This window comes from Mobula hypostoma, chromosome 6 (genome assembly GCF_963921235.1).
Source record: "Mobula hypostoma chromosome 6, sMobHyp1.1, whole genome shotgun sequence".
Lineage (NCBI taxonomy): Eukaryota > Metazoa > Chordata > Chondrichthyes > Myliobatiformes > Myliobatidae > Mobula > Mobula hypostoma.
This window is the reverse complement of record NC_086102.1, coordinates 97604866-97619945: the sequence shown is the minus strand read 5'-3', so window position 1 is coordinate 97619945 and position 15080 is coordinate 97604866. Positions and strand designations below refer to the sequence as shown.

Genomic DNA, 15080 nt, shown 5'->3' with positions numbered 1-15080 from the left:
GTAAAAGGAGGAATGGCCTAAAATTCCTCCAAGCTGACGTGCAGGACCGATCAACAGTTACCGGAAACATTTGGTGGAAGTTATTGCTGTACAAGGGGGAGACACACCAGTTACTGAAAAGGCTCACATACTTTTTCCAACAAATGCATGTAATACTGGATCAATTTTGAGACTGTACCCTCAAGTTCTGGACACTCCCACCAGAGGAAACATTGTCTCCGCATCCTTTCAACATTTGGTAGTTTTCAATGAGATCCTGCACCCCCCCCACCCCCCGCATTTTGCTAAATTCCAGTGAGTACAGGCCTAAAGCTACCAAATGCTCCTCATACGTTAACCCCTTCATTCCCGGAATCATCCTCGTGAACCTCCACTGGACTCTCTCCAATGACAACACATCCTTTCTGACATATGGGGCCCAACACTGTTGACAATACTCAAAGTGAGGCCTGACTAGTGTCTTATAAAGGCTCAGCATTATCTCCTTGTTTTTATATTCTATTACCCTTGAACTAACTGCCAACATTACATTTGCCTTCTTTACCATAGACTCAAACTGCAAATTAACCTTCTGGGAGTCTTGCACAAGGACTCCTAAGTCCCTTTACACCTCTGACGTTTGAATTTTCTCATTTAGGTATTAGTCTGCATTATTGTTCCTCTTACCAAAATGCATTATCCTACATTTCCCAACAGTGTATTCCATCTGCCACTTTTTTTGCCCATTCTTCCAATTTGTCTAAGTTCTGCAGCAATCGCATTACTTCCTCAGCACTACCTACACCTTGCATAATCTGCAAACTTTTTGTCACAAAGCCATCAATTCCATGACCTAAATCATTAAATAACAATGTGAAAAGCTGCAGTCCCAATACTGACCCCTGAAGAACATTACTAGTCACTGGTAGCCAACCAGAAAAGGTTCCCTTTATTCCCACTCGCTGCATCCTGGTTATCAGCCATTCCTCTATCCATACCAGTATCTTTCATGTAACGCCAGGGGATTTTATCTTGTTATGCAGCCTCTTGTATGGCACCTTATCAAATGCCTTCTGAAAATCCAAGTTAATTACATCCACAGCTCTCATATGTCCACTCCGCTTATTATTTACTTGAAGAACTTTAACAGATTTATGAAGCAAGATTTCCTTTTTCAGAAACCATGCTGACTTTGGTTTATTTTATCATCAGCCTCCAAATATCCTGAAACCTCATCCTTAATAATGGACTTCAACACTTTCCCAACCACTGAGGTTAGGCTAACTGGGCTATAATTTCCTTTCTTTTGCCTTCTTTCCTTCTTAAAGAGTGGAATGACATTTGCAATCTTCCAGTCCTCCAGAACCACGCCAGAATCAAGTGATTCTTGAAAGACCATAACCAATGTATCAGTTATCTGTTCAGCAACCTCTCTCAGATCTCTGGGATCAGTATCATCTTGCAGACTTTAAACCGTTTTCCCCACTACCAACACACATTTTTATCTCATCTGCAAACTCACTCACCTTACCTCCTACATGAACAACATTAAGATTTATGTTACATGTATATTTCAAACTTGCTAAAGGCTGTCATGCAGCCAGAGTCATACAGCCTTGATGAGTCACTCCGTTCTTCAGCCTGTTGAGTCAACACTCATTTGCACCAATACAATGCATTTCCCACAATCCAAGGTTCCAAGGCAGAAATGAACCCAGCTCTCTTAAAGCTGCCATTCTGTGAGCTGTGCAACTTCCTCACCCCAGAAAAGAAAACCTCAACAGATTAGTCCATAGGCAGTGTGGGTGGGACCCTTCATGATATTGCCGGCCTTTTATCGACACCATATACATTCTTGTGCACAGACTTGCATTGTGTGTCACATAGCCAAGTTCACTCGAGTATATTCCATATGCACACTCTTCTATGGGTCAAGACAATTAAGGCTGCAGATGCTGGACTCAGGATGTTGACAGTATGGTGAAAGACCTCATTAGAGTGGTGCTTCCTCTGATGGGAGAGTCTAAGACCAGAGGACAGAGCCTCAGAATAGAGGGGCGTCCTTTTAGAATGTAGCTAAAGGGTGGCGAATCTGTGGAATTCGTTGCCACAGGCAGTTGTGGAGCTGTGGAGGGCAAGCCACTGGGTATATTGAAGACAGAGGTTGATAGATTTTTAATTGGTCAGGGCATGTAGGGATATGGGAAGAAGGCAGGAGACTGGGACTGAAAGAAAAATGGCATCAGCTATGATGAAATGGCGGAGCAGCCTCAATGGACCAAATGGCCTAATTCTGCTCCTATATTTTATGGTTTATGGTTTTTACATTCCAGTGCCCGGTACTATAACATCGGAGACAGGAAACTGTGATCCAATTTTTGTACAAGAGCAACATCCACCTTTGCAATGGCAGGCAAAACACAAGTTGAACAGGAAGATAACATTATAGGAGAGCTTGTCCATTGACATTTCATAGCACTGTCTATTAAGGCAGCATGTTGAAGGTCCTTGGTAACGTTCCTGACCTGTACAGAGTCAAAATGATGTGTTTCTAGCAACCACCTACGGTTTCACAGATGAAGATACACTCGGGTTGCATTTTGCATGTAAGATGACGCATACGGAACTGACTTCCAGTATGATTTTGCAGAAAGGACTAGAAACTTTGAGAATGTAACTAAGAAAGCCAGTGGATGCAGTGTACCTGGACTTTCAGAAAGCCTTTGATAAGGTCCCACATAGAAGGTTAGTGGGCAAAATTAGAGCAAATGGTATTGGGGGTAGGGTACTGACATGGATAGAAAATTGGTTGGCAGACAGGAAGCAAAGAGTAGGGATTAATGGGTCCTTTTCAGAATGGCAGGCAGTGACTAGTGGGGTACTGCAAGGCTCAGTGCTGGGACCGCAGCTATTTACAATATACATTAATGATTTAGATGAAGGGATTAAAAGTAACATTAGCAAATTTGCAGAAGACACAAAGCTGGGTGGCAGTGTGAAATGTGAGGAGGATGTTATGAGAATGCAGGATGACTTGGACAGGTTGGGTGAGTGGGCAGATGCATGGCAGATGCAGTTTAATGTGGATAAATGTGAGGTTATCCACTTTGGTGGCAAGAACAGGGAGGCAGATTACTATCTGAATGGTGCCAAGTTAGGAAAAGGGGAAGTACAACGAGATCTAGGTGTCCTTGTTCATCAGTCACTGAAAGTAAGCATGCAGGTACAGCAGGCAGTGAAGAAAGCTAATGGCATGTTGGCCTTCATAACAAGGGGAGTTGAGTATAGGAGCAAAGAGGTCCTTCTGCAGTTGTACAGGGCCCTGGTGAGACCACACCTGGAGTATTGTGTACAGTTTTGGTCTCCAAATTCGAGGAAGGATATTCTTGCTATTGAGGGAGTGCAGCATACTTTCATGAATTTAATTCCCGGGATGGCGGGACTGTCATATGTTGAAAGATTGGAGCGACTGGGCTTGTATACACTGGAATTTAGAAGAATGAGAGGGGATCTGATTGAAACATATAAGATTATTAAGGGATTGGACATGCTAGAGGCAGGAAACATGTTCCTGATGTTGGGGGAGTCCAGAACCAGAGGCCACAGTTTAAGAATAAGGGATAGACCATTTAGAACGGAGTTGAGGAAGAACTTTTTCACACAGAGGGTTGTGGTTCTGTGGAATGCTCTGCCTCAGAAGACAGTGGAGGCCAATTCTCTGGATTCTTTCAAGAAAGAGTTAGATAGAGCTCTTAAAGATAGCAGAGTCAAGGGATATGGGGAGAATGCAGGAAAAGGATACTGATTGTGGATGATCAGCCATGATCACAGTGAATGGCCGTGCTGGCTCGAAGGGCTGAATGGCCTACTCCTGCACCTATTGTCTATTGAAACATTAACTGAACATTTCTGAACAAATATTACATTAAAAAAATCACTAACATTCGTCCTATTGTCCAACTTGAATCTTCCTCAATTATCAGCGGTTCCTCAGGCTCCTCTGCCTGTGTTAAAGCAACAAGAAAGATAGTAACGTGATCTGAGGGCATGATTACATTGACTGACAATCATATACTGTTTCATAATTCCCTGTTAAACCTGGGTATGTTCATTAAAATATTTGATCACTGGGAGAAAAAGTCTCCTCCAAGCAGCAATTTTTGTAACAGTTTGAGGTTAACAAGATAATTTAGATATAAATGAGTGTTTGGTTGTTACAGCTGTCTATTTTATTTCTATGGAACCACTCACTGGGAGAAGAGTTTTTAATTATAACAGTTGCTTTTTACAATGTGAATAGGACAAAAAATAGAAGATATTGATTTTTCTACCATCTTCAACCTGGAATGTTTGTAGGACTCACAACACGCTGGAGGAACTCAGCAGGTCGGGCAGCATCCGTGGAAAAGATCGGTCGACGTTTCGGGCTGGAACCCTTCGTCATGACCTGCTGAGTTCCTCCAGCGAGTTGTGAGTGCTGCTTTGATCCCAGCATCTTTGTGTTTTGGAATGTATGTAGTCTGGTAGAAGGAAAGATCTCAGGGCCCAGAAAACATACTACCTGCTTGGCCTGAAGTCCAGCACATTGATTCAAGCTTTAAAGCAGGGGTTCGGAACCTTTTTCATGGCATGGACTCCTATCATTAACCAAGGGGTCCACGGACCCCAGGCTGGGAACCCCTGATTGAAAGGCTTCTTCTAATAAATAAAGTGGTTGGCCAACCACTTCAAAATTGATATATTCAATCAAATCAAAGTACATTTATTATCATAATGTATAAATCATACACCTTGGGATTTGTTTGTCTACAGGCAGTCACAAAGCAAGAAACCTGAAGAACCCCATTACAAAAAAAGAAAGACCATAACCACTGCCAAGAGAAAGAGGAAAAAAAAAACACACATGATGCAAACAACAGCATTCCGAACAGACTGAGTCCTTAGATCCGCTCTCCGGAGCAGCCAGAGTAGTAGGCCCAAGCATCGATCTCATTCATCATATTAGCAGGGCAAAACTCATAGCCACTGGAGAGAGGAATAAACATTGTGAGAAAGTGATGGTGAGCCTGACCCTCGCTTCTGCATTCAGGCTTTCCAGTCTATCCTGACCAGCTTTTAAATCGTCCAAGCACTGAGTAGTGCCTCACTCTAGTGCCCGGACTCTGGCACAGCGACACACCCAGACGTCACAGCCTAAAACCATTCTTGATTTCACCAAATCAACCCGGCACTTGGAGCAATTCAACCTTGCACCTGGGTTAAGTGGACAGCCATCGAAACTCTTCCGCATTGACTCTGGTCTAAATCGTTCACTCCAACAGCGACAGCAATATGAGCTAAGTCTGTGACCACATCTTGAACACGCTACATTCCAACCTTGTGATGCTCCCGCATGGCCAACCTTCAAATCAGATTCTTCAATTGATTGCTTTGATAGTTGACCACAATTTGCTTCAGAAAAGGTGTTATTAGCAATGTTTATAATCGTAACTCATCTCTGATCAGCAAAGGTGTTATCAGCAATGTTTTAGTCATATTTCTTGCCTCTGATATACCAGCAAGCTGTCACATATTTTCAGCAGCACCTTCTTAAACTGGAAGATTTGAGCAGATTGTCGACTTTGAGGCCGGAATGGGCAGTTAATCTTTGAACAATTGCATTTCTGTGTTCCTGTACATGGTTCTAACTCCATAATCAAGTTCGCAGACGACACCACGGTGGTTGGTCTGATCAGAGGGGATGACGGGATGGCCTAGAGGGACGAGGTCCAGCACCTGGCTGCGTGGCGTGCCGACAACAATCTGGCCCTTAACATCCAGAAGAGCAAGGAGATCATTGTGGACTTCAGGCATGCCAGGAGTCACACTCACGTCCCCATCTACATCAACAGAACTGTAGTGGAGTGTGTATCAAGCTTCAAATTCCTTGGTGTCCACATTTCCGAGGATCTCACCTGGTCCCTGAACTCCTCCATCCTGATCGAAAAGGCGCGACAGCGCCTTTATTTCCTGCGGAGCATGAAGAAAGCTCACCTCTGTCCCAGGATACTGACGGACTTTTACTGCTGTACCATTGAGAGTATACTCACCAACTGCATCTCAGTGTGGTATAGCAATTGTCCCGTATCAGACTGCAAAGCACTCCAGCGTGTGGTGAAAACTGCCCAGCAGATTATCGGCACCCAATTGCCCACCATTGAGAACACCTACCGTAAATGCTGCCTGGGCAGGGCGAAAAGCATTATCAGTGATGCATCTCACCCTAACCATGGACTTCTTACCTTCCTCCCATCCAGTAGGTGCTACAGGAGCCTCCGCTCCTGCACCAGCAGGCACGGGAAGAGCTTCTTCCTTGAGGCTGTGACACTGCTGAACCTCTCATCACAGCGCTAAGCAGTATTGCTTCCGTATTGTACTGTCTCAGTACTTTTATATTTGTGGGCTGTAGCACTTTTTTATTCGCAGTTATTTTGTAAGTAACACTATTCTCTGCATTTCTGGTCAGATGCTAAATGCATTTCATTGGCTTTGTATCTGTACTCAGCACAATGACAATAAAGTTGCATCTAATCTAATCTAATGTTTGCAACCCATTAAAGTGTGTCTATGACATTTACCTGAAACATCTCTTTAAATCCAAGCTTTTTTTAAAATACTGAAAATAATGCATACCTGAGAAAGTTACATACACTGATACAAATATTATAAGCTACAAAGCTACTTTAGTATTAGTTTCAGCAGTTAACACAAGTTGAACTACAACATAGTTGTGCAATGTACTACATTCAATAAAGGTCTTGATACCTGGGAGTATTCAGTTTCTTGTTCAAGATGGTGCTGCTGAGGGTGAGTGACAACTTTGTGGTGGTTCCCAAATAAAAGAAATACAACTAAAAACGTTGTTATTAACACTTTTTCCATAAAAAATTATGGTAAATAATCACAGCAAACAATGAAGACGCAAGCAAAGGCGAGTCTGAGTGAGGGTCGAAGAGTGCAAGTGCGAGATGTAGACAGGGTGAGATTGAGGCATATTCAAGATGAAGTGGGAGTGAGTGGAGCAGGGGAAAGGAGGAAAGGCAGATTTGGGCCCTGTCCACCTAAACTGAGAGCGAAGTTTGGTTGATTTAAGTGCTGGGCTGATTTGGAAAGATTGAATATGGGCTGAAACATGGTGGCAGGGTCCAGGGCCAGAGTATCAAATCAACAGGGCCCAGGTCCTAGAGTGAGGAGCGACCTGATGTTTGGACAATTTAAACGCCAGGCCAGGTGAATTCAACAGGTTGTGTGTCGGGACCAGAGGCGAGGGTTGGGCCAGTTCTGCTCACTGCTCTGTGACATTTGCTCTGCTTTTTGCTGCATGGAGGCTGTGGGTCTGCTTTACTGCTCTGGGCTTCACATCGGAAACTCACTTTCATTCTCAATGCTATTTGCTTTTTTTGTGTGCATGCTTGTTCCCTTCTGCTTACTGGCTGTTTACCGGTCTTTTGGGTTTCTTGTTTTGAGACTATCTGCAAGGAGACAATTCTCAAAGTTGTATAATGTATACATACTTCGATAATAACTTTATTTATGGAAAACACTGTAATTACATATCAAATATGGTGATTTCAATTAATTTTTTTTCCTTTTGCTTCAAATTTTAATGTGACTAGTAATTCTGTATTCAAAGGAGGGAGCAGAAAATGGTTACACAATACAAGTAAACTGCTGCATCTTATTCTCCTCAGACCCATGTGACTTTCATAAATTGAACTTGAAGAAGTGGTCCCTGAATCATCAGCAGGTGAAGTATGTACCAAAGTGAATTCAGCAACAGAATTCAATGAATGGGTAGAAAAAAAGCATATAAACTTCAAAGATAAGTTCTCAATCACCTTGACAACATTTAATTTTCTCAGAAGATGGACTGCTAGCACAGCATGCTTTCCCTCGACTGAATAAACTAAAGAAACAAATCTGCATTCAACGAAGGAAATGGATATTACCAGATGCAGTTTTCAACAAGAGAACCTTTGCATTTGTGCACCCCCATGAAGCACTGAGCTTGATACTTGCCTTCATGTAAGTCCTAAACTCAGAACTCAAGCCATCACCTTGGACAGCCACTTTCTCTTCCACTTCGAAATTACGCTGCAGAAAATCCTTTGTCTCCTGATTAGATTCCACTGAAAGGAAAAGGAGTACTTTAGTAGAGCTGAAAACATATAAAGAAAGCTGCACTGCTTTATAAAACCGTACCAAAACAAAATCTACTACTATTAACTGGTTTAATGGCTAATCATTATTATTCATGCCCAAACTGCAACTAAAGCTGAATTGCTAATCTTTTACCTTGAGATTAGCCTCAAGCAAAGGTAGACTCCACACTACTGCTCATTGAGAGCTTGAACTATAACAAGAAATAATTTTGACATGGGATTTGGTTGCAATAGATGACAAATCTGAGATACACTCAGTGGCAACTTTATTAGATACAGGAATGTACCTAATAATGTGGCCACAGGAGAGGAACCTAGTGGGTTTCTGGCCTCTGTAGCGCATCCACTTCAAGGCTCAACATGTGTTCAGAGCTGCTCTTCTGCACACTGCTGTTGTAATGCATGGTTATTTGAGTTACTGTCACCTTCGTGTCAACTAGAACCAGTCTGGCCATTCTCCTATGACCACTCTCATTAACAAGTGTTTTCGCCCACAGAATTGCCACTTACTTGAGGTTTTTTGTTTATCGCACCATTCTCTGTAAACTCTAGACACTGTTTTGCATGAAAATCTCAGAACATCAGATGTTTCTGAGGTACTCAAACATCTGACACCATCAATCATTCTACGGTCAAAGTCATTTCGATTACAATTCTTCCCTGTTCTGATGCTTGATCTGAACAACAAATGAAGCTCTTGACCATGACTGCATGTATCGAGTAGCTGCCACATGACTGGCTGATTAAATATTTGCAATAATGAGGTGTACAGGTGTACAGTACCTAATAAAATGCCTGTGAAATGTACGTCAAGAAAATTGAATGATTTCTTAGGATTGAATGGAGCTGGAGAAGATTGCAATAGCTTATTTAGATTTGATTTAGCTGTGAAACCTCTTATTCCAAATCTACTGTCAATAAAATCACAGGCCATATGTGAATTTAAAAAAAAATAAGATTAGTTTACTGGTACATACACCAGGGTGCAAACTCAAAGTGTGACCTGACCAATGCCTCAGCATCATATTGTTGCTTGCATGCTAAGATTGTATTTGCCTTCCTTCCCATGGACTCAACCTGCAAGATAACCTTTATGGAATCTGCACAAGGACCCAAAATTGCTTTGCATCTCTCAATTCTGACTCCCTGCCCAATTTAGAAAATAGAAAAAGGAAATAGAAACTGGGAAGCCCATTCTGTAAAAGGGTGGATGGTTTGGAGTTTGTCAAATGTATGCAAGATAGTTTTCTGCAGCAAATACATAGAGGTACCAACTAGAGAAGGGGCAGTGTTGGATCTCCTGTTAGGGAATGTGATAGAGCAGGTGACGGATGTAGGTGTTGGGGAGCACTTCGGGTCCAGTGATCATAATACCATTAGTTTCAATATAATTAGGGAGAAGGATAGGACTGGACCTAGGGTTGAGATTTTTGATTGGAGAAAGGCTAACTTTGAGGAGATGTGAAAGGATTTAGAAGGAGTGGATTGGGACAATTTGTTTTATGGGAAGGATGTAATAGAGAAATGGAGATCATTTAAAGGTGAAATTTTGAGGGTACAGGAACTTTATGTTCCTGTTAGGTTGAAAGGAAAGGTTAAAAGTTTGAGAAAGCCATGGTTTTCAAGGGATATTGGAAACTTGGTTCGGAAAAAGAGAGGGATCTTCAATAAATATAGGCAGCTTGGAGTTCATGAAGTGCTCAAGGAATATAAAGAATATAAAAAGAATCTTAAGAAAGAAATTAGAAAAGCTAAAAAAGATATGAGGCTGTTTTGGCAAATAAGGTGAAAATAAATCCAAAGGGTTTCTACAGTTCTGTTAATAGCAAAAGGATAGTGAGGGATAAAATTGGTCCCTTAGAGAATCAGAGTGGACGGCCATGTGTGGAGCCAAAAGGGATGGGGGAGATTTTGAACAATTTCTTTTCTTTGGTATTCACTAAGGAGAAGGATATTAAATTGTGTAAGGTAAAGGAAACAAGAAGGGTAGTTATGGAAAGTATGATGATTAAAGAAAAGGAAGTACTGGCGCTTTTAAGGAATATAAAAGTGGATAAGTCTCCGGGTCCGGACAAGATATTCCCTAGGACCTTGAGGGAAGTTAGTGTGGAAATAGCAGGGGCTCTGACAGAAATATTTCAAATGTCATTAGAAACGGAGGATTGGCGTATTGCTCATGTGGTTCCATTGTTTAAAAAGGGTTCTAAAAGTAAACCTAGCAATTATCGACCTGTGAGTTTGACATCAGTGGTGGGTAAATTGATGGAAAGTATTCTCAGAGATGGTAGATATAATTATCTGGATAGACAGGGTCTGATCAGGAACAGTCAACATGGATTTGTGAGTGGAAGGTCATGTTTGACAAATCTTATTGAATTTTTTTGAAGATGTTACTAAGAAAGTTGACGAGGGTAAAGCGGTGGATGTTGTCTATCTGGACTTCAGTAAGGCCTTTGACCAGGTTCCACACGGAGGGTTATTTAGGAAGGTTCAATTGTTAGGCATTAATATCGAAGTAGTAAAATGGATTCAGCAGTGGCTGGATGGGAGATGCCAGAGAGTAGTGGTGGATAACTGTGTGTCAGATTGGAGGACGGTGGGTAGCGGTGTGCCTCAGGGATCTGTACCGGGTCCAATGTTGTTTGTCATATATATTAATGATCTGGATGATGGGTTGGTAAATTGGATTAGTAAGTATGCAGATGATACTAAGAAAGGTGGCGTTGTGGATAATGAAGTAGGTTTTCAAAGCTTGCAGAGAGATTTAGGCCAGTTAGAAGAGTGGGCTGAAAGATGGCAGATGGAGTTTAATGCTGAAAAATATGAGGTACTACATTTTGGTAGGACTAATCAAAATAGGACATACATGGTAAATGGCAGGGCATTGAAGAACAGAGGGATCTAGGAGTAATGGTGCATAGTTCCCTGAAGGTGGAATCTCATGTGGATAGGGTGGTGAAGAAAGCTTTTGGTATACTGGCCTTTATTAATCAGAGCATTGAGTATAGGAGTTGGGATGCAATGTTGAAATTGTATAAGGCATTGGTAAGGCCAAATTTGGAGTACTGTGTACAGTTCTGGTCACCGAATTATAGGAAAGATGTCAATAAAATTGAGAGAGCACAGAGGAGATTTACTAAAATGTTGCCTGGGTTTCATCTCCTCTGTTACAGAGAAAGGTTTAACAAGTTAGGTCTTTATTCTTCGGAGTGTAGAAGGTTGAGGGGTGACTTGATAGAGGTGTTTAAAATTATGAGGGGGATTGACAGAGTTGACGTGGATAGGCTTTTTAAAATTGAGAATGGGGGAGATTCAAACAAGAGGACATGAGTTGAGAGTTAAAGGGCAAAAGTTTAGTGGTAACTTCTTTACTCAGAGAGTGGTAGCTGTGTGGACCGAGCTTCCAGCAGAAGTAGTTGAGGCAGATTAATGTTGTCATTTAAAGTTAAATTGGATAGATATATGGACAGGAAAGGAATGGAGGTTTATGGGCTGAGTGCAGGTCGGTGGGACTAGGTGAGAGTAAGAGTTCGGCACGGACTAGAAGAGCCGAGATGGCCCGTTTCTGTGCTGTAATTGTTATATGGTTATAATAGCCTTTATTCCCTCTGCACTATAACCCATCTGCCACCCCTTTGGCCATTCTCCTAATCTGCCTCCTGCCAGTAAACCAATCTTCTAACTATGCTAACACGAGGAAATCTGCAGATGCTGGAATTTCAAGCAACACACATAAAAATTGCTGGTGAACGCAGCAGGCCAGGCAGCATCTATAGGAAGAGGTACAGTCGATGTTTCAGGCTGAGACCCTTCGTCAGGACTAACTGAAAGAATAGATAGTAAGGGATTTGAAAGTGGGAGGGGGAGGGGGGGATCCAAAATGATAGCAGAAGACAGGAGGGGGAGTGATGCAGCTAAGAGCTGGAAAGTTGATTGGCAAAAGGGATATGAGAGGATCATGGGACAGGAGGCCTTGGGAGAAAGAAAGGGGGAAGGGGGAAGGCCAGAGGATGGGCAAGGAGTATAGTGAGAGGGACAGAGGGAGGAAAAGATTAAGAGTAGTAATAAATAAATAAATAAGTGATGGGGTACGAAGGGGAGGTGGGGCATTAGAGGAAGTTTGAGAAGTCAATGTTCATGCCATCAGGTTGGAGGCCACCCAGACGGAATATAAGGTGTTGTTCCTCCAACCTGAGTGTGGCTTCATCTTGACAGTAGAGGAGGCCGTGGATAGACATATCAGAATGGGACGTGCAATAAAAATATGTGGTCACTGAGTGATCCTACTTTCTCTGGCGGACAGAACATAGGTGTTCAGCGAAACGGTCTCCCAGCCTGCGTTGGGTCTCGCCAATATATAGAAGGCCGCATCGGTAGCACTAGACACAGTGTATCACCCCAGCTGTCTCGCAGGTGAAGAGTCGCCTCACCTGGAAGGGCTGCCTGGGGCCCTGAATGGTTGTGAGGGACCAAGTGTAAGGGCATGTGTAGCACTTGTTTGGCTTTACGAGGAGGGAGATCAGTGGGAAGGGATGGAGGGAACGAATGGACAAGAGAGACGTGTAGGGAGCGATCCCTGCGGAAAGCGGGGGGGGGGAGGGAAAGATGTGCTTAGTGGTGGGATCTCGATGGAGGTGGCAGAAGTTACGGAGAATTATATGTTGGACCCGGAGGCTGGTGGTGTGGTAGGTGAGGACAAGGGGAACCCTATTCCTAGTGGGGTGGCGGGAGGATGGGGTGAGAGCAGATGTGCGTGAAATGGGAGAGATGCGTTTGAGAGTAGAGTTGATGGTGGAGGAAGGGAAGCCCCTTTCTTTAAAAAAGGACATCTCCTTCGTCCTGGAATGAAAAGCCTCATCCTGAGAGCAGGTGTGGCAGAGACGGAGGAATTGCGAGAAGGGGATGGCATTTTTGCAAGAGACAGGGTGGAAAGAGGAATAGTCCAGGTAGCTGCGAGAGTCCGTCGGCTTATAGTAGACATTAGTAGATAATCTGTCTCCTGAGACAGAGACAGAAAGATCGAGAAAGGGGAGGGAGGTGTCGGAAATGGACCAGGTAAACTTGAGGGCAGGGTGAAAGTTGGAGGCAAAGTTAATGAAGTCAACGAGCTCAGCATGTGTGCAGGAAGCAGCACCAATGCAGTTGTCGATATAGCGAAGGAAAAGTGGGGGACAGATACCAGTACAGGCTTGGAATATGGATTGTTCCACACAGCCAACGCAAAGGCAGGCATAGCTGGGACCCATACGGTCAGTTTGGAGGAAGTGGGAGGTGCCAAAGTAGAAATTATTAAGAATAAGGACTAATTCCGCTAGACGGAGCAGAGTGGTGGTAGAGAGGAACTGGTTAGGTCTGGAATCCAAAAAGAAGCGGAGAGCTTTGAGACCTTACTGGTGGGGGATGGAGGTATATAGGGACTGGACATCCATGGTGAAAATAAAGCGGTGGGGGCCAGGGAACTTAAAATCATCGAAAAATTTCAGAGCGTGAGAAGTGTCACGAACATAGGTAGGAAGGGATTGAACAGGGGGGATAAAACAGTGTTGAGGTATGCAGAAATGATTTCGGTGGGGCAGGAGCAAGCTGAGACAATGGGTGTACCTGGACAGGCAGGTTTGTGGATCTTGGGTAGGAGGTAGAAACGGGAAGTGCGGGGTGTGGGAACTATAAGGTTGGTAGCAGTGGATGGGCGATCCCTGAGTGGATAAAGTTGGTTATGGTGTGGGAGACAATGGCCTGGTGCTCCTTAGTGGGGTCATGATACGAGGAGGTATCTGCGAGTTGTCGCTATGCCTCGGCAAGGTAGAGGTCAGTACGCCAGACTACAACAGCACCCCCCTTATCGCGGGTTTTATAGTAAGGTTAGGATTAGTGCGGAGGGAGTGGAGAGCAGAGCGTTCCGAAGGAGTGAGGTTGGAATGGTAACAAGGTGCGATGAAGTCAAGACGGTTGATGTCCCGTCAGCAGTTAGCAATAAAGAGATCCAGAGCAGGCAGAAGACCAGAGTGGGGTGTCCATGAAGAGGAGGAGGGTTGAAGATGGGAGAAGGGGTCATTGGTGGGGGTGGGAGAGTCCTTGCCGAAGAAGTAGGCTCGAAGACGGAGCCGGCTGAAGAAGAGTTCAGCGTCATGGCGAACGCGGAACTCGCTGAGGTGTGGGTGAAGGGGGACAAAGGTGAGGTCCTTACTGAGGACAGAGTGCTCTGCCTCAGACAGTTGAACGTTGGAGGGGATGGGAAAGACCTGGCAAAGATGAGACCTGGGATCAGAGGGGGGAGGGGGAGGGAGGCTGGTGGTGTCAGTGGAGAGGGGAGGGTTGGGGTGAGAGGAAGAAGGAGCCTCCAAGGGCCCAGGAGAAGATGATGGAATGTGAGGGAGACGGGATTGCAGAAGGATGGTGGGGGAAGGGGAGACAGGAGTCACAATAGCAGCACATGAAGACCCGGCCTGGAGTTCAAGGCTGGAGTCTTGAGAGCTAGGATCAGAGGGGGGATGGGAGAGGAAGATGGAGCCTCTGAGGGCCCAGGAGCTGACAGTGGGATCTGAGGGAGACGGGGTTGCGGAGGAGTGGTGGGGGAAGGGGAGACGCGAGTCAGAATAGCAGCACATAAAGACCCGGCCTGGAGTTCAAGGCGGGAGTCGCAGTTGGTGGTTACGCAATCGCTTTGAAGGTGTCCATGGTTGCTGCTGGAGTCCGGGTTTTGAATATGCCCTGGGGTGCTGGAGCCAGCGAGATCAATGGCAGGGGCCGCAATCTGAAGTTCATGCCTGCTAACATCGAGGCCAGCAGGTATTCCAGGACGAAGGAGATGTCCTCCTTTTTTAAAGAAAGGGGCTTCTCTTCCTCCACCATCAACTCTGCTCTCAAACGCATCTCTCCCATTTCACGCACATCTGCTCT

The 15080-nt window shown here is 44.2% G+C and overlaps 1 protein-coding gene across 8 annotated transcripts in view; it reads right to left on the bottom strand.

The window, feature by feature from the left end:
* The window catches only part of LOC134348231 (leucine-rich repeat and calponin homology domain-containing protein 1-like), a 431827-nt gene that overhangs the window by 142535 nt on the left and 274212 nt on the right, over positions 1 to 15080 (bottom strand). For all 8 annotated transcript variants that reach the window (XM_063051296.1, XM_063051301.1, XM_063051300.1 and 5 more), the window contains exons 9-10: positions 8034 to 8147; positions 3922 to 3979 (exon numbers count right to left, since the gene is read on the bottom strand). In XM_063051296.1, coding sequence (XP_062907366.1) covers positions 3922 to 3979; positions 8034 to 8147 — 172 coding nt within the window. The remainder of the gene's footprint in view (positions 1 to 3921; positions 3980 to 8033; positions 8148 to 15080) is intronic.